Source organism: Podarcis vaucheri (genome assembly GCF_965113315.1).
Source record: "Podarcis vaucheri genome assembly, chromosome: 18".
NCBI classification, from domain to species: Eukaryota; Metazoa; Chordata; class Lepidosauria; order Squamata; family Lacertidae; genus Podarcis; species Podarcis vaucheri.
In genome coordinates, this window is record NC_138756.1 from 10,421,300 (window position 1) to 10,440,533 (window position 19,234).

Consider the following 19,234-nt stretch of genomic DNA (forward strand, 5'->3'; position numbering starts at 1 on the left):
AGTTCAAAAGCACATCAAAGTGCAAGTAGATAAATAGGTACCGCTCTGGAGGGAAGGTAAACGGCATTTCCGTGCGCTGCTCTGGTTCGCCAGAAGCGGCTTAGTCCTGCTGGCCACATGACCCGGAAGCTGTACGCCGGCTCCCTCGGCCAGTAAAGCGAGATGAGTGCCACAACCCCAGAGTCGGCCACGACTGGACCTAGTGGTCAGGGGTCCCTTTACCTTTACATTGTTTGTCGCTTTCATTTTATGGATCAACGGTCTCATTAGAGAGCAAAACTCATGTTAAATTGCTGTTTTAGGGGTTGTTTTTAAAAATCCGTTTTGCATTGCTTTCTATGGGAAAGCGTGCCTTGGTTTTGGAACGCTTTGGTTTTGGAACGGATTGAGTTTGAGAACCAAGGCACCACTGTTCAGCGAAACGCAGGTCCATGCCACTGTGTTGTTTTTAACTTATTCCCCACCCGACTGTCTTCCAGGCAAGTCCTGAGAGACCACAGCTGCCTGCAGACCCTATTGCAGCACCTCAAGTCGCACAGCCTGACCATCGTCAGCAACGCCTGCGGCACCCTCTGGAACCTCTCGGCTCGCAGCCCCAAAGACCAGGAGCTCCTGTGGGACCTGGGCGCCGTCAGCATGCTCCGAAACCTTGTGCACTCCAAACACAAGATGATTGCCATGGGCAGTGCGGCGGCCTTGCGAAACCTCCTGGCCAACCGGCCCCCGAAATACAAAGACGCCATGGTCATCTCGCCGGGGTCCTGTATGCCATCGCTTTATATGAGGAAGCAGAAGGCGCTGGAGGCCGAACTGGACACGAAACACCTGGCCGAGGCCTTTGACAGCCTGGAGAAGCAGACTTTGAAGACACAGAGTGCCAAAAAGCCCATAAGGCACATAGAGAGTTTGGTGAAAGACTACGCCTCCGATTCGGGGTGCTTTGACGACGACGAGGGCCCCAACGCCTCCGAAACAGGGAACGCCTCTGTCCTCTCCATGTTCCTGAACTCCTCCTTCCTCCAAGGGCAGGCGTTGCCGCGAGCCGGTGCTCCACGGAGGTGCCCCGAGCCTGAAAAGGATGGGAGCCGTCCGGCGGAAGCCGCCCAGGTGGCCCCTTCGCTGCTCCGCCCGGACGAGGACGTCTCCGCGGCGGCCGAGAAGCTGGCCAACAAAATCTCCACCGCCGTGGCCAAGATCGACAAGCTGGTGGAGGACATCTCCGTCCTGCACACGTCGTCGGACGACAGCTTCAGCCTCAGCTCTGAGGACCACTGCCTGGATTGGCAGCTGGGGCTGGAGGAGGTGCATGAGGCCCGTGCGCAGTCGTGCTCGCCGTGCCGGCTGTCGGACGCCAGCGGCTTTGCCAAGCGGGAAGGCCTGTGCCGCGCCCACACCCTCCTGCGGCTGAAGACGGCCTACACCAGCCTCTCCAACGACAGCCTCAACAGCGGGAGCACCAGCGACGGTTACTGTACCAAGGAGCACATGAAACCATGCACCGGAACGACCTTCTTGGATTTTAAAGACGAGTTGCATCGCTACCAGAAGCGGCCCAGCCGCCTGGACCTGAAGAACATATTGAGCAACAGGCCAGAGAAGGCAGAGGTGCCAGGAAAGAAACGTCACGGGACAGGAGAGGCGGCAGAAAAGCCGGGAAACCTTGCAAAGCTCCCGAAATCTGACGCTGTGGTTGCCAAGAAGGACCCAGAACCCCAGACGAAAGTTCTGAGCAATGAGCTAAACGCAGACCCCAAAGTCCACACGATTAAGCTCTCGCCGTCCTACCAACATGTCCCCCTGGTGGAGAGCATTGGGGACGGTAGCTCAGCACCCGAAACGGCCGGGCCGCAGGGAGCCGGTCCCTTCTACCCCAGCTTGTCGCTGAAGTCGATCGAAAACCTGAGCAAGATTCCTGAGAAGCTGCCCGCTCGGCCCCCGGCCCCCGCGGCGCAAGAGCAGCTGCAGAAGTACTCGGTGGAAGACACGCCGATCTGCTTCTCTCGTTGCAGCTCGTTGTCTTCGCTTTCCTCGGCCGACAACATCCTGGACGGGCAGAGCCACAGCGAGAACGAGACGGACAGCGACTCCTCGCTGGAGATCATCGAAGTGGAAGAGGTGGCCGAGATGGAGGAGGCGCGGAAGGGAGGGCAAGTGGAGCCTGCCCCGGCCGCCTCGCAGCCCATCGCCATCCCTTTCCCCAAGGAGAAGGTCTTCCTCCGCGGAGTTTCGCCCTGCCGGCCGGAGGACTTGACGCCGTCCAGCTCCTCGGAGAACTACATACAGGAGACACCGCTGGTGATGAGCCGCTGCAGCTCAGTCAGTTCGCTGGGCAGCTTCGAGAGTCCATCCATCGCCAGTTCCATCCAAAGCGAGCCTTGCAGCGAGATGATCAGCGGCACCATCAGTCCCAGCGAGCTGCCCGATAGTCCCGGGCAGACCATGCCCCCCAGCCGCAGCAAAACACCCCTGTTCGAGCTTAGCGGTCAGCCGGAGAAGGAGGCGAGCCAGTTCAACATCCAGTGGGAGAACAACGTCAAGAAGTTCATGGAGATCACGGACTTCAAGGAGCGGTTCCAGGTGCCCCAAGACCTTGACTCCATGGTCTACTTCACCGTGGAGAAGCCCAACGAGAACTTCTCCTGCGCCTCCAGCTTGAGCGCTCTTCCTCTCCACGAACACTACGTACAGAAGGACGTGGAGTTGAAGTTGATGCCCCCTTTCCCCGACAGGAGCGGTGGCCTGGGCTTCGTGGCACACGAGGAAGAGAGGGCCGCCGAGAGCCAGAGGAAGCCAGAGCGCCTGGAGTTGACCTCCGACGAAGACATCGAGATCTTGAAGGAGTGCATCAATTCGGCCATGCCGTCCCGCTTCCGGAAAGTGCGGACGTCTCTTGTCTCTGGGTTTCCGGGCCAGGTTCTGAACCCCCAAACCAAGAAGCCAGTGCACGTCCCGGTTTATATGCTGGTCCCTGCCAGTTCTCACCTTGGTCTCCCCAAGCACAGGCGTACGGCAGCAGCCACGAGGCCTAGCAAAGACTACGTCGGCGATGAGGATTCCTTCACCGACTCGGCTGAAGGGACTCCAGTCAACTTCTCCAGCGCGGCTTCCCTGAGCGACGAGACGCTCCAGTACCCGACGAAGGAGGAGGCGGACTTGAGGCGGTGCTCCGGGAAGAGGAGGGACGCTCTGGGCCCACGTGGGTTAGGCCTCAAGATGGAGGCGGCCCAGGGTGAGGCGGGAGGCTTCCGGGCCGGAAGGATAACCTCCAGCCATTCCACGCCAACCCGGGTGGCATCCGCGTACAAGCACAACACGGGCTCGAGCCACACCAGCCCACTCCGCACAGGCCGGGCCCAGTCGGCCGAGTCCAAGCGAGGACACGTCCCCCTCAGAAACCTGGAGTTGACGCTCGTGAGGCAGGGCAGCCTGAGGGCCAGCTCGGAAGGTAGCCGTTCCAGGAAAGACGCCCCTCAGGAGAACGGCAGCAGTGACATGGTCTTCCAGTCGCTCTGCCACACCACGCCGACCGAAGAGGCGGTCTATTGCTTCTACGAGAACGACTCAGACGACTTGGCGGAACTCGGGGTGAGACGTTCGCCCAGGAGGAAGGCCGGCGCACCTGGCAAAGGGCAAAGAAAGGAAGCTTGGGTCAAGAAAGAGGCCGAGTTTGCTTCCAGGCAGCCGCCGCCGAAAACCAAGATGGCTGCCAAGCTGCGCAGCAACCTCATTGCGGACGAGACACCCCCATGCTATTCCCTCAGCTCCTCTCTGAGTTCCCTGAGTGACGTGGAGCTGTGCCACGCAGATGGGAGGGGGCAGCTGTACGGCCGAGCCAAGCTGGCCTTGAGCCGGCGGCAGGAGATGCGGGCAGCGCTGTCCAAGCGGAGGGGCAGCTCAGGGAGCTCCCTCAGCTGTGACTCGGACGACAACCTGCTACCCAAGGGGGTCGGGTCGGCCGCGGCCAAGAGGAGGAGGCACTCAGGGAAAAGGAAGCAGGGCGAGAAGGAGAGGAAAGGGAGGAAACCCCACGAGCGGAAGCCAGAGGCCACACCGGACGAAGCCGCCTCAGACCTGGACAGTGTCGACTGGAAGGCAATCCAGGAAGGAGCCAACTCCATTGTCACCTGGCTGCACCAGGCGGCCTCCTCCTTTGCCCACGACCCGTCCTCGGAATCAGACTCCATTCTCTCTTTCATGTCCGGCCTGTCGTCGGGATCCACGCTGCAGCTGTCTCTGGAGAGGAAGGAGAAGAAGGCAGGCAGGAAGGTCCCCGGCCGTCACGTGGAGAAGAAAGACCTTCCGAGGGCATTCCAGGATGGCAAGAAGGTCGCCACAGGAGGTCCCAGGGGCCAGAACAGTCGGGCGGAGAAGAACGTTCAGCAGAAGCCGCTCACCAACTTGCCGGTGGTCTTCCGAGGCCGGACGGTGATCTACATGCCAAACGTAGCGAAGGACTCGCCGGCACAGAGCCCCAGAGCCGCCCCGAAGAAGGCCGGACCCCCAGCGAAGCAGGAAGCGCCTGTGAAGAACCTCAGCCTGAACCAGCAGAGGTCTCGGAGCCTCCACAGGCCGGGGAAGATCTCGGAGATGGTGGACCTCACCTTGCCGAAACGCAGCGCGACTCCGCCGGCCCGGATGACGAAAGCCCCTTCCTCGGGGTCGTCCCGGACATCCACGCCGTCTCAGCCCAACCAGAAGAAGCTGACGTCCCCTTCGCAGCCACCCAGCCGGCAGATACCGACTCGGGAAGCTGGGAAGGCAAACGGGAACGCCACATCTCCCGGCCAGAACCCCAAGCCGGTGCAGAAGTCTCCCGTCCCCAAACAACACAAGACCCAGAAGTCTCCCGTCCGTATCCCCTTCATGCAGAAGCCGGTGAAGAAAATGCTGCCAGCCAGAAGTGCCATGCCTACTTTGGAGGAGCAGGTGGGGAGAGGCAGAGGGACAAGGCCCCAAACCGGCGGGAAGCCCGCCCTGCAAAGCAGCCACCTCAACCTGGTCCGCATGTCCTCCGCGAGGTCCGCCGCCAGCGAGTCGGACCGCTCTGGCTTCCTGAGGCAACTGACGTTCATCAAGGAATCGTCCGGCCTGCTCATGAGGCACCGGGCCGAGCTTTCGTCACCGCAGCCGAACTCGACGCTCTCCCCGGCCGCTTCACCTCGGAGGGGCCGCCCCGGCCTGCCGCCCGTCTTCCTCTGCTCCTCCCGGTGCGACGAGCTCAAGGCGGACAAGTCCGGGGGGCTGATGCAGCGGCCCGTCGTCTCGCGGGGACCTCTGTCGAGCCACGGGGTCCCGACGGGCATGAGGCCTCCCAGGCGGACGAGCTCGGAAAGCCCCTGCAGGCTCCCGGTCAAAACGGGCAACGGCCCGCCGGAGCCGTTCAAACGGTACTCGTCGTCACCTCAGATCAACGTCGTCAAGAGGACGGGCAGCCCGGCCGCTCCCGGTTGCCAAGAGCCCACGAAGAAGAAGAACGACGAGGGGCCCAAACTCCCCGTGGTGCCTCCTCTGGGAGCGCCGGAAAAGCAGGCCGAAGAGGCACAGCAGGCGATGGTCAGGGGGACATGGAAGCGCATCCGAGACGAGGACATTCCCCACATCCTGAAGACCACCCTCCCTCCCACGGCCCTGCCACTGGTCAGCACCTTGGAGGAAGAAGAGGCCCCTCAAGCCCTGCGGAAGACCAGCGACGCCGTCGTGCAGACGGAAGACTTCTCCGCCGCCAAAACCAACTCCAGCACCTCTCCGACGATGGAGAACAAGGCTGCGCTCCTCGCGTTCTCAGAAGCAGGAGACGCAGGCGGTTCCAATCCAGGCAAGGCCCCCGCAGCGGTGCCCATCTCCTTCACGCACGAAGCGCCCGTCAGCTCCCTCGGGAACTTCCCTCCCAGTAGGCACAGCTCCCCCAGCCGGGCTGCCCGGGTGAGCCCTTTCAACTACACGCCCAGCCCCATGGCGGAGCCCGCGGACAACGAGAAACAGATCCAAAAAGTGCAGGTCTGAGCAGACACCGGGTGCGGCCGTCGCACCTCTGTACGAACACAGCTTGTCTCCGTTTGCTTATCTTTCGTTCGTTTTCTTTTCTATTAAAAAAAAAAAGGAAGACTTTGTCACCGCCTGCTAACTCCCCGCCTTGCTTCTTAGCAAAGCGAGGAGGAATCGGGGAGCTATTGATTCCATATTGGCACAGGACTGGGGGAGCCGTTTCTTGGGCTGATCGCTGGGGAGAGATTCCTTTCATGCCCACCGAATCCTTCCTCCCTTTCGAAACGGCTTCTCGGACTTCTTAACGCACCAAGAGATGCCCAAAGCCCACCTCATGCTTCGGGGTCAACGTGGCTGTCGGTGCTGGTGCTACAAGGTGGATCGGGGCCCAGCCACCCAATCTGTGGGGATGAGGGTGAGCGATTCTCCCCCACCGTCGGGGGGAAAAAACTTCGCCCCGTTGAGAATTAAATATGGTGTTCTCCTGCAGGAAAACACCCTTCCTGCTTGGATTATGAGACCGGGGTCATCTTTCGGAAGAATACCTCACCGTTCCCTCACGAGCACCCCTTGCCAAATTCGTATCCCCAGCCTTGTACAGACACGCTCCGTTTTGAACACTTCCGACTGCCCTTCGCAAGCGACGTGGTCAAAAGACGCTTCTGGTTTGGCTTACACAGAAGACTCCTTTTGCCAGCGACTTTTTTTGGGGTGGACAGATAACACCGCCAGACGGATTAGTCCTTCTTTGCCCGTTCCACGGTTCCACCAAGCCACCTTGGGGGCGGTGTGTCTCCTGCCCTCCTCTGCTTTCCTGGAAACCACAGACACAAACTTTAAGAATCAGATGGGAGGCATATAAATAATAAAATTATTATTATTATTATTGGCCAGGGATGTTACCTGGACCACATCTCCCATCATCCCTGATAGCCGGGGCGGCAGGGGCGATGGGAGCTGGGCTCCAGCGACGTGTGCCGAATCACAGACCTTGTAGCATTGGAAAGGGGCCCGGAGAGTCATCAGACTAACCCCCCGCAATGCAAGAATCGCCGCTCCCCCTGCTGTGCGGGACAGCCGCCGCGAGTGAACTCGCCCTGAACGGGACAGGCCAAATCCTATGGCGGGGAGACAAAGCGAAGGGGGTTAGGGGAAAAAGAGAGAGCCTTAACCTCAACTCTCGGTTGCATGTATTAGGCCGCGATCCTGAGCACCTGCTTACCTGGAGGTGAGCATCCATTGGGCTCGGTGGGGCTTACGTCCGAGTCGCCCTGTCTAGGACTCCACTTTTAGTCTCCTGTGTTATGGGCACTAATACCGACTGAATTAAAAACGAAAAAAACGAGAGAGTTTATTTGGTTTATTTGGGGTGGGGGAGGTGTTTAAGCAAGGGGAGGGGGGAAAGGATAAGGGGTAGGTGGGGGAGGACTTTTTACATGGCAGAGTGGGGTGGGGTGGGGTGGAAATAAGCCCCAAAATCAAAAAGTGGCCCCCTCTAGTTCTCCCTACCTGGTCCTTCCGTGCCCCCCCTGGCTACAGCTCATCAGCCACACCCCTTTCTACCAGGCCACTCCCACTTCCATCAGGCCACATGCCCTTTCCTCCAGGCCACATGCCCTTTCCTCCAGGCCACTCCCCCTTTCCTCCAGGCCACTCCCTTTTCCTCCAGGCCACCCCTTCCTCCAGGCCACTCCCCTTTCCTCCAGGCCACTCCCACTTCCAGCAGGCCACTCCCCTTTCCTCCAGGCCAGTCCCCTTTTCCTCCAGGCCACGCCCCTTTCCTCCAGGCCATTCCCCCAAGCCACTCCCCCTTCCTCCAGACCACTCACCCTTTGCTCCAGGCCACACCCCTTTCCTCCGGTCACTCCCACCTCTTCCAGGCCACACCCCTTTCCTCCAGACCACTCCCCCTTTCCTTCAGGCCACACCCCCTTTCCAGAGGCCACTCCCCCCTTATCAGCCCGGCTCAGCTCAGAGGTAGAGCGGGCGCTCTGGCTGCAAAAGTTCCCTGGTTCAATATTTGGTCCCTCCAGGTAGGGAGAGAGCGGAACCCCAGCTGCTGCCAGCCAGTGTGAGTAACACTGACCAAGATGGGTGTGTGTGTGGCTTAGACGCTTAATATGCCTTTACACGGAACCTTGAGGACTAGAAACTTGCTTCCTTTCTAAGGAAAGGTAAACAACTCAGCATCAGAGGGCGGCACAGTTTGAGGGGAACCTGAGAGTCATCCAGTCCAACCCCCTCTGACTGCCAGAAAATTCCTCCTGATGTTGAGTCGGAATGTCCTTCCTCGCCACTTGAAGCCACGGGTTCGAGTCCTACCCTCCGGAGCAGGAGGAAACAAGCTTCCATTGGACAGCCCTTCAGATATTGGAAGATGGCTCTCAGGTATCTCCACTTTTCCAGGCTAAACATACCCAGCTCCTTCGACCGTTCCTCATCAGGCTCGCTTTCCAGACCCTCGATAGCAAAGGACCCAGTTTCGACCCCCTGCCTGAAACTCCAGAGCACCTCTGCTGCCAGTCAGTGTACACAAGACTGCGTTGGCCAGCTGACCAGACGAAGGCCACCCAGCGAGATCCGTGTCAAAGTGGTGAGATTTGAACCCTGATCTCCCAAGTCGACACTAAGCACTGCTCTTGCATTTGGAAAAGAATGGGAGGAGAATCATGTTAGCTGTTCGCCGGCCCGTCCTAGACAGCATGACCAATGGTTAAGGTAAAGGGACCCCTGACCATTAGGTCCAGTCTTGGCCGACTCTGGCGTTACAGCACTCATCTCGCTTTATTGGCCGAGGGAGCCGGCGTACAGCTTCCGGGTCATGTGGCCAGCAGGACTAAGCCGCTTCTGGCGAACCAGAGCAGCGCACGGAAACGCTGTTTACCTTCCCGCCGGAGTGGTACCTATTTATCTACTTGCACTTTGTGCTTTCGAACTGCTAGGTTGGCAGGAGCAGGGACCGAGCACCCCGTTGCAGGGATTCGAACCGCAGACCTTCTGATCGGCAAGGCCTAGGCTCTGCGGTTTAACTCCGAAATGGCCAGAGAGGGGAAAGCTGACTCTCAGAGATAACAGAATTTACTGGGGGGGGGCAGTGGCAAGGCAAACCGAACAAAAGGCCTTTCCCCCTCCCTAGCCATTAGTTCCCATGGGAACACATTGCCCTCACTTGTTGGCTTTTTACATAACAAAGGCGGATTTATTTTGCAAAGGTTTGAGCCCCTATATCTGCAAAAGAAGCCCCTTCTGGGACTCCAGATTCCTAGAATTGCTAATAGGGAAGGGGACCTTAACAGGTCATCCACCTCATCCCCATAATTTCCATTCTGCAAAGGGTGGCATTTAACTCCCCCCCCCCCTTTCACGCAAGGGACGCGCGGGTGGCACTGTGAGTTAAACCACAGAGCCTAGGGCTTGCCGATCAAAAGGTTGGCGGTTTGAATCCCCGCAATGACGGAGTGAGCTCCCATTGCTCGGTCCCTGCTCCTGCCAACCTAGCAGTTCGAAAGCACCTCAAAGTGCAAGTAGATAAATAGGTACCGCTCCAGCGGGAAGGTAAACGGCGTTTTCGTGCGCTGCTCTGGTTCGCCAGAAGCGGCTTAGTCCTGCTGGCCACATGACCTGGAAGCTGTACGCCGGCTCCCTTGGCCAGTAAAGCGAGATGAGCGCCACAACCCCAGAGTCAGCCACGACTGGACCTAATGGTCAGGGGTCCCTATACCTTTACCTTTACCCCATGGACCAGAGCACGCCAGGCCCTCCTGTCTTCCACTGCCTCCCGCAATTTGGTGCAACTCATGTTTGTAGCTTCGAGAACACTGTCCCACCATCTCGTCCTCCGTCGTCCCCTTCTCCTTGCGCCCTCCATCTTCCCCATCATCAGGGTCTTTTCCAGGCAGTCTTCTCTTCTCAAGAGGTGGCCAAAGTCTTGGAGCCTCAGCTTCAGGATCTGTCCTTCCAGTGAGCACTCAGGGCTGATTTCCCTAAGAATGGAGAGGTTGGATCTTCTTGCAGTCCATGGGACTCTCAAGAGTCTCCTCCAGCACCAAACTGAAAATCACAAATAAAAAATTAAAAAACCAAAAGGGCAGAAATTCTGACATAAAAGGCAAAAATTTGCCAGCTATCGCTTCCCTGGGAGAGACCAAAGTTCGAATGGGCACTAATCATCCACTCTCATCCTAACTATAAAGTTTCAAAAGAAAGTCAATCCTCGAAGTATATACGGTACACTGAAAGAGTAGATTCCACCATATTCAGTGAGACTTTACTCCTGCCCCATAAAAGAAAATGATTTATATGTTTATTTTTTTGGCACTTTTGTCCTACGCCTTTATTGTGCAAACATGAACTTTCTCAGCGCAGGTTCCAATGTCAGAACCTCCCTGCTCCCAACCTGACTTCTTGTGTCTTTCCAGCTGAATTGTGCATTTGCTTCAGAGTAAGATAAAGGTAAAGGGACCCCTGACCATTAGGTCCAGTCGTGACCGACTCTGGGGTTGCGGCGCTCATCTCGCTTTACTGGCCGAGGGAGCCAGCGTTTGTCTGCAGACAGCTTCCGGGTCATGTGGCCAGCATGACTAAGCCACTTCTGGTGAACCAGAGCAGCGCACGGAAACACCGTATACCTTCCCGCCAGAGCGGTACCTATTTATCTACTTGCACTTTGACGTGCTTTCGAACTGCTAGGTTGGCAGGAGCAGGGACTGAGCAATGGGAGCTCACCCCGTCTTGGGGATTTGAATTCAAAACCATCCATTCTTCGGCAATCAGCCTTCTTTATGGTCCAGCTCTCACTTCCATACATCACTACTGGGAAAACCATAGCTTGAACTATACGGACCTTTGTTGGCAAGGTGATGTCTCTGCTTTTTAAGATGCTGTCTAGGTTTGTCATTGCTTTTCTCCCTCGGCTGGAAGCCCCCCCCCCCCCGAAAAGACGCTGCCAGTCCGTGCAGGCAATACGGAGCTATAGATGGACCAGCGGCCGGACTCCTCCTAACGAGGTTTGGCGCTCTCCCTGGGCCTGAACGGAAGGGGTTAAAGGCAAGCGGCTCTGCCGCATTCCTGGGCAAAAGGCATCACACCTGTCCGCCCGGCTTGGAGGAAGGAAGGAAAGAAACTAGAGGCGAGGAGGAGGAGGAAAGTCTGCGCTCCGGCTCGCCCCGCGCTTCGTTGGGGCTCCTGCGCCCCAGAGCCGTCGCTGAGGAGCCCCCCAGCCTGGCAGGTTAGTCTTGGGGCGCGGGGGGGGGGAGCAGGGGGCGCCCCCACTTCCCTACCCAAATCAACCTCTCCAGAAAGCGTCTTTGCGCCCAGGGCGCACGCCTTCTTTGGAGAGCTCAGGTGGCTGAATGGGGAGGGGACGCTGTTTGCGCCCCCCCCCCACTTCGGAAAGGAAGAGAGCCCCCACCCCCGGGATTGCTTCCCAGGGCCCCGATCCCGGCGCTCGCTCCACGCCCCGATCCACCAAAAAGGCCCTACAGGTGGACTGAGTCTCTTGCAAGTTTTGTGTTTTGTTTTTTTGAGGGCGTTCGTTCTGCTACCTCGGAGTGTAGGCGTCCCCCTACTCGGGACTTACTCCCGAGTAGCAGAGCGCAGTTTCCTGCCCTGACTTGCCTCCAACAAAGTTCCTAGACGCGCTGGGTTGCATGGGGGAAGCGGGGGCCCATGCCTTTCGCTGGGTTTACTCTGAGGAGGACTTACAGGGAAGGCAAACCCTATCCGGCGGTGGGAAAGGTGTCTGCGTAGCAAAAGCGACTTCCTGGATTCCCGCACGTGGCTCCTGTTTTCGATTCCTCCCCTCCTTCTCAGCCCTCTCTCCCTTTTTAAATTCGCAAATGTGTTTCTTCAGCCGCCGTGGATCTTTGCCTGAAGCGCCCAGCCAGCAGCGCTTTGTGGAGAGGTCTTTTCTTTTTGGCCAGGCTGCCAAAATCAAAATAATCCCAGGGGCCTCGTTTAAAGTCACCCGGCCGCCGGCAAGCCTCATTTACCTGGGAGTCAGCGAGGAGCCCTATTGGGCCCAGTGGGGCTGACTCCTGAGTAGGCAGGGATAGGCTTCTTCTGTTGAGTCGCACGAATTTCTTCATCCTTCTTGTTTCAAGACACGCCTTGCCTCTCCCTCAAAGGCCCGAAGGCAATTCAGTTAAATGTACGGCTGCATTATAAAATCTTCATGGCTTTATGAGAAACTTCGCTTCTCTAGAAACTTAACAGAGGTATACTGTATGTGCATCCCCTTGTTGTATTTTATATTGCATTTCTGTCCTACTTTTAGCCCTCAAGCAGCTCAGGGTATCATATCATTGGTTCTCCCCCCTCGTTTAATATCTGAGAAACTCAAGATATTTATCGCATTTTTCCGTGTGTAAGCAAATATCCGGGATTTTGCAGCGATCCCCCCCCCAAACCTTTCCACAGTAAATATACGGCTGAATGCAATGAAGTTATTACTCAAAACAGAACCATTGCATCCAAGGTAAAGGGACCCCTGACCATTAGGTCCAGTCGCAGACGACTCTGGGGTTGCGGCACTCATCTCGCTTTATTGGCCGAGGGAGCCGGCGTACAGCTTCCGGGTCATGTGGCCAGCAGGACTAAGCTGCTTCTGGCAAACCAGAGCAGCGCACGGAAACGCCGTTTCCCTTCCCGCCGGAGTGGTACCTATTTATCTACTTGCACTTTGACGAGCTTTCGTACTGCTAGGTTGGCAGGAGCAGGGACCGAGCAACGGGAGCTCACCCCGTCATGGGGATTTGAACCGCCAACCTTCTGATCGGCAAGTCCTAGGCTCTGTGGTTTAACCCACGGCGCCACCTGTGTACTCAAAGTAGACCCACTGAAATGAAAGGGCATGTGTGGCTAATTGAGACCCATTCATGTATTCGGTGAGTTGAATTAATGCTGGATGCAATCCATTAAAATCATAAACATATCAGATAAATAAAAAGTGTTTGTTGCTGCTGTTTTGGGGGTGTTTTCCTCTACTCCTAGTAATGCCCCAATACAGGCATTCTGACAAGGGTCACAGCTCAGTGGTAGAGAAGGGTTGTTCTGAAAATTGCCCTCATCCACTGCCAGTCAGAGGCAGTAGTAATACATCGCTTATGGATTAACAATGCAGGGATCAGCAAACTTTTTCAGCAGGGGGCCGGTCCACTGTCCCTCAGACCTTATGGGGGGCCGGACTATATTGGGGGGGGGAATGAATGACTTCCTATGCCCCACAAATAACCCAGAGATGCATTTTAGATAAAAGGGCACATTCTACTCATGTAAAGGGTAAAGGGACCCCTGACCATCAGGTCCAGTCGTGGCCGACTCTGGGGTTGCGGCGCTCATCTCGCTTTACTGGCCGAGGGAGCCGGCGTACAGCTTCTGGGTCATGTGGCCAGCAGGACTAAGCCGCTTCTGGCGAACCAGAGCAGCGCACGGAAACGCTGTTTACCTTCCCGCCAGAGTGGTACCTATTTATCTACTTGCACTCTGACATGCTTTCGAACTGCTAGGCTGGCAGGAGGAGGGACTGAGCAACGGGAGCTCACCCCGTCATTGCGGGGATTCAAACCACTGACCTTCTGATCGGCAAGCCCTAGGCTCTGTGGTTTAACCCATAGCGCCACCCGTGTCCCTATTCCACATGTAAAAACATGCTAATTCCCGGACCATCCGCAGGCTGGATTGAGAAGGCGATTGGGCCGGATCCGCCCCCCAGGCCTTAGCTCGCCTACTCATGATTAATAGCTCAGCATAAGGCAACTTCATATTGAAATCAGCCTCTTTCATTTATAAACATTCAACACGGAGTTGGTCTGCCAACGGGCCCCAGAGCCCGTAGTTGGGAAAAATGCCAATAGATTTCAGATTTGTCAACCCATGTCCTCCTTGTTTTTCCGATAGTAAGAGTCTAAGAAACCCAGGACACAAATTTTCGCAGCCCTCTAGCGGCTATGATGGCTCACTTACCAAAACTCATGTATTTAGCATTAACAGGGGAAGTGTATATAGCCGTAGTTGGATTCCGAACGCCTTGCGAGTCGGAACGTTTTGGCTCCCGAACACCACAAACCCGGAAGTGAGCGTTCCGCTTTGCGAACGTTCTTTTGGAAGCCGGACGTCCGTCGCGGCTTCCGATTGGCTGCAGGAGCTTCCTGCAGCCAATCGGAAGCTGTGCCTTGGTTTCCAAACGTTTTGGAAGTCGAATGGACTTCCGGAATGGATTCCTTTTGCCGTCCTAGGTACCACTGTACCGTACTTGATTCTGACGAAACTAAGCTGCCTTGTATCTCAAATCCAACCCTTGATTTAATATACAGTGGTACCTCGGGTTACATACACTTCAGGTTACCTACGCTTCAGGTTACAGACTCCGCTAACCCAGAAATAGTGCTTCAGGTTAAGAACTTTGCTTCAGGATGAGAACAGAAATCGTGCTCCGGCGGTGCAGTGGCAGCAGGAGGCCCCATTAGCTAAAGTGGTGCATCAGGTTAAGAACAGTTTCAGTTTAAGAACGGACCTCTGGAACGAATTAAGTGCTTAACCCGAGGTACCACTGTATTTTTATTATAACTTTTATTTTTCACTTTTCCAGTATTACTTTTGACATAAAGACAACCCCATCTTTCCCAACAAATTTATATATATATATATTGACTTCTTTTGCAATTTCTTACATTTTTTAATTTATAACACTGTATCTCTTCCAGTACTCCGGTTAATAGTTATCTTTCATCGATTACAGTCTAAACTGTAAACTGTTCATGATTATTTGCTGATACAGTATTTAATTTTAACGTTTACTATTAGGTTCTGATGGATTGTTGAATGTTGCATTGTTTGATATGAGTTGTTTACAGTATTTTAAAGTTATTGCGACTCTTTATATTGGATCAGATTATTACTGTTAACGCTTGATGTTTTTTGGGGGGGTTGGAAGGCTGATGAGCTGGGTATAAATAAATAAATTGTTATTGTTGTTGTTGTCTTCAAACATTAATTTTAACTGTTTTGTTTAAGTTAATCCTGCTAATGTACTTACATGTGTACTGTACAATAGCATTTCAAATAATCCACAAATTTCCCCCAGTCTTTTATAAAGTTTCCCCCCTTCATGGTTCCTTATTGCTCCCGTAAATTTTGCCACTGGGACTAGAGTATTCTTTCAATTTCTCAGCGTATATCCTCCTGGCTACGGTCATCGTAGCAGACATAAACAGTTATGATTTCATATAGATATTTTTAAATAGTCCACGAAAGGCCTCCCATTCGTCTCTAAAAATATTTCAGGTTTTTAATGAGGGGGTGCTGAATGGATGGTCAAGCCCCTTTTTGAAGAAACGTAAGCGCTTTGCAATATAGACGATCAGCTTCAGGTCCTGGGTATAATTCTTACTATTTATATACCACTCTGGGTGGCTTCCAACAAAATACTAAAACACCAAAACCCTCAAACCTTCCTGTGCTGTGTTGTTGTTGTTGTTTAGTCGTTTAATTGTGTCCACCTCTTTGTGACCCCCTGGACCAGAGCATGCCAGGCCCTCCTGTCTTCCACTGCCTCCCACAGTTTGGTCAAACTCATGCTGGTCTCTTCAAGAACACTGTCCCACCATCTCATCCTCCGTCGTCCCCTTCTCCTTGTGCCCTCCATCTTTCCCAACATCAGGGTCTTTTCCAGGGAGTCTTCTCTTCTCCTGAGGTGGCCAAAGTCTTGGAGCCTCAGCTTCAGGATCTGACCTTCCAGTGAGCACTCAGGGCTGATTTCCTTCAGAATGGAGAGGTTTGATCTTCTGCAGTCCATGGGACTCTCAAGAGTCTCCTCCAGCACCAGAATTCAAAAGCATCCATTCTTTGGCGATCAGACTTCTTTATGGTCCAGCTCTCACTTCCATACATCACTGCTGGGAAAACCATGGCTTTTACTATACGGACCTCTGTTGGCAAGGTGATGTTTCTGCTTTTTAAGATGCTGTCTAGGTTTGTCATTACTTTTCTCCCAAGAAGCAGGCGTCTTTTAATTCCATGGCTGCTGTCACCATCTGCAGAGATTATGGAGCCCAAGAAAGTAAAATCTCTCACTGCCTCCATTTCTTTCCCTTCTGTTTGCCAGGAGGTGATGGGGCCAGTGGCCATGATCTTACCTTTTTTGATGTTGAGCTTCAGACCATATTTTGCGCTCTCCTCTTTCACCCTCATTAAGAGGTTCTTTCAATTCCTCCTCACTTTCTGCCATCAAGGTTGTGTCATCTGCATATCTGAGGTTGTTGATATTTCTTCTGGCAATCTTAATTGGGATTTATCCAGTCCAGCTTTTCGCGGCCTAGCGTAGGACAATATGAAATTGTCCGATTTTTATTTTAAAGAAGCAAGCTATCTGAGCAAGGTTCAGCCGCATGTGCATTCTGGGGGGGGGGGGGAATGCTTCCCCCAAGGTGTTCCGGAGAGCTGGCTTTTTCAGATCTCTGCCCGGAGGACCTTGCAAATCTGTAACTGGAGAGGGACGCCACCTCCGGAGGGGAAACGAAGGCAGCGGAGCCTAAGAGGTTAAGCCAAAGGGGTCAATTTCTGAGCCAGTCCTTTGTTTGTTTGCGATCTAGCTGCAATTCTGAGCTCCGAGAAATGGATTTGTAAGATCCTGTGGGATTTCCTAACCCACCTGCCCTGGTCCGCTGTTGACCAACCACCGGTCTTTGTGTCTGTTTGAGTTCGCTAACCTCAAATAATCTAGATTTCCCCTTTCACAGCCAAATGTCAATATTTGCCCCTGAGAGAAGTGGAATGCTATTGGGCAAAGGTAGATAGGGAAAGAGGGATAGACGATTGAGGGGCGAAGGTAAACCCTGGATTTTCAGGCTTATGAGAATAAAACTGCTGCATGGAGCCATTGTTTACCTCCTCCTACAGCTCCCATAAGCCCCCGCTGCTGCAGGTTTTGGGTTTTTTATTATTGATAATAATAACATTTCTATACACCCTTCATCTCAGGATCCACAAGGCAGTTTGCAATACAAAACACACAAAAATACACAGCATAATAACAAACAAAACAATAACCCCCCCCAGCCGACCGGTTTCCAGCTTTCGGACTACAAAGCCCATCGTCCACTACTAAGCTAGCAGTGGATGATGGGCATTGTAGTCCAAGACGCGTAGAGGGCACCAAGTTGGGGGCTACGCTCTTAGACCCAAGACCACGTGTTTTTAAAATTTATTTCATTCTTTTGTTTTGCAAGGGTTCTATTCTGCTTGATTGCAGCGGAACCTCAAAGAAGAATAAAGCAGGGAAACTCTATATTTTAAAAAAGCAGCTTAAAACGTTCAGAAAATAAAATCGAGGATAAGCTAATAAGCGGATGAAAAAACACACGCCTACGTTCCGCGTGTCTGGGTAGGCTTGCAATATAAAACACACAAAAATACATAGCATAATAACAAACAAAACAATAACCCCCCCCCAGCCGACCGGTTTCCAGCTTTCGGACTACAACGCCCATCATCCACCGCTAAGCTAGCAGTGGATGATGGGCATTGTAGTCCAAGACGCGTAGAGGGCACCAAGTTGGGGGCTACGCTCTTAGACCCAAGTCCGCATGCACATTACTGCGTTGCAAGGGGTTAGACTAGACTTCTGGGGTCCCTTTCCCCCTCTACAATTCTAGGATTGCCATCGGCGATCGGAAACCTGCCCTATCGAGCGGAAGGAAAGCCCCGCAAAGATAGCATTGCAGCAGTCCAGCCCAACAGCAGCCGGCCTCTCCCGGTCCAGCCTGATTTATTTTCGTAGCTCCATCCTGCAAAATCTCCCGGCCTCGATTCTCCTGATATACTTCGGCAGCTGGAGGGAAGACCTCCGAAATCCTGGCCACTGGCTGCCAGCCCGTGCCGGCGACAACACAGAGAGAGAGGGAGCCGACTCCAGATAAGGCCGCTTCCGGTGTCCGGCCCTGGGTAGAATTTCAGCCTTTGTTGCTTTCTCAGTGTCCTTGCGGTTATCGGAAACCCCCAGTCCGTCGCGAGCCGGACAGAGGCAGATCTCAGGAGATGTTTTCCTTGCGAGAGGCGGCCGAGAAATCCCTGTTTTTGAAGTTTCTCTGCACCGAGCGGATTTCCTGGGGGGCCTCTGCCAGCCGGCGAGGGAACTGGAGAGTTCTGGCTCCACCTCTAGGTGTGTCTTTGGGGAACGTACACCTGTGCTCTGAAAGAGGTGGGGCCGGACTGCGGAAGAGGAAGGAAAACCACAGCCGACGGGCCGGGGGGGGAGAAAACCTGGAATATAAATATATATATTCTGGAAGCCTGCCTTCGGTCGGGCCTGGGCAAACCTCTTCGGGGCTGCGGACAGGTGAGCACACCTGTTTCCCACCTGGCAAAGATGTTTGGCCCAAGCTGGCTCTAAGCACCATGGCCGTGCGATTTCAGGCAAGTAGATTTTGCGTTGTTTGGCAGCCTTCGCCTCGCGACCTACTTCCAGCAGTGCAAAAAAATACGGGCTTATCTCTGAGCCGGGAAACGAGGAGGTTTGACCGCCCAGCTTAACGACATTCTTGTTTTCTCTATTTTTTTTCTGGCAAGGCGGTTGCGGAGGGAAACGTGTAACCCGAGCCGCGTTTAATTGAAAGGGCTGCATTCAAGGCAAGAGCCTGGGAACTGTAGCGTGTAGCTGCACGCTACAGTTCCCCAGATGATTCCCCCCCCCCTGGGGTGTGTGTGCTTTAAAAGTGCAGCCTTAATCTCACGGCCGTTTGAGTCGCCTAGCTGTCAACTTTCCCCTTTTCTTGCGAGGAATCCTATTCAGAATAAGGGAATTTAAAAAAGGGAAACGTTGACAGCTATGGGGAGGTGGGTTGTTCATTTGGGGGTGAGAGCCTGGCGCTCTGGACATCCTCAGAGGTACCCCCTTTTCTTTCCGGGTTAGAGCGTTTAGATTAATGCAGGGTGTCCGGCAGTTTTGGACACAGAGTTGGAAAGCTGTGTCTCTGGGTGTGTGCAGAGTGCATTTGGAGTAAAGAGGACTGGGGTTGTGGGTTTTTTTGGGTGGGGGGATTCTGGATTTTGAGGATGGAAAAATCAGGTTGTTTCTTTCTCGTGGGACGAACTGCAGTTTAGGAGTCAACCTCTCCCTGCAACCGAAGATTTCCACCTGGTTTCCTTGTAAAACAGTCAGCAATCCAACAGGTGCGTCTTGTCTCCTGGCATGGAGAAACTGCCAAATGTGGCCTCTTGGCCCGATATTAACCCTGCCGTTTCGAAAGGGGAG

The 19,234-nt window shown here is 54.3% G+C and overlaps 3 protein-coding genes across 6 annotated transcripts in view; 2 read left to right on the forward strand and 1 right to left on the reverse strand.

Annotated features, from left to right (window-relative positions):
* APC2 (APC regulator of WNT signaling pathway 2) overlaps positions 1 to 7,338 on the forward strand; it is a 49,197-nt gene extending 41,859 nt beyond the window's left edge. Inside the window, exon 15 of the mRNA XM_082206197.1 lies at positions 480 to 7,338. Within this exon, the coding sequence (XP_082062323.1) occupies positions 480 to 6,003 (5,524 nt within the window). The 3' untranslated portion in view covers positions 6,004 to 7,338. The remainder of the gene's footprint in view (positions 1 to 479) is intronic.
* GAMT (guanidinoacetate N-methyltransferase) overlaps positions 1 to 19,234 on the reverse strand; it is a 194,053-nt gene that overhangs the window by 123,137 nt on the left and 51,682 nt on the right. The gene's annotated exons all lie outside the window — the stretch shown is intronic.
* The window catches only part of TJP3 (tight junction protein 3), a 41,890-nt gene continuing 33,722 nt past the window's right edge, over positions 11,067 to 19,234 (forward strand). Inside the window, exon 1 of one of the 2 annotated variants that reach the window (XM_082206303.1) lies at positions 11,067 to 11,212. Coding sequence is in view for 1 of the 2 variants with exons in the window: in XM_082206302.1 (XP_082062428.1) it covers positions 18,019 to 18,396 (378 nt within the window). In the remaining variant the exon portion in view is untranslated. Of the gene's footprint in view, positions 11,213 to 17,807; positions 18,397 to 19,234 lie in introns of those variants that run through there. The other variant, XM_082206302.1, reaches the window with a different exon arrangement.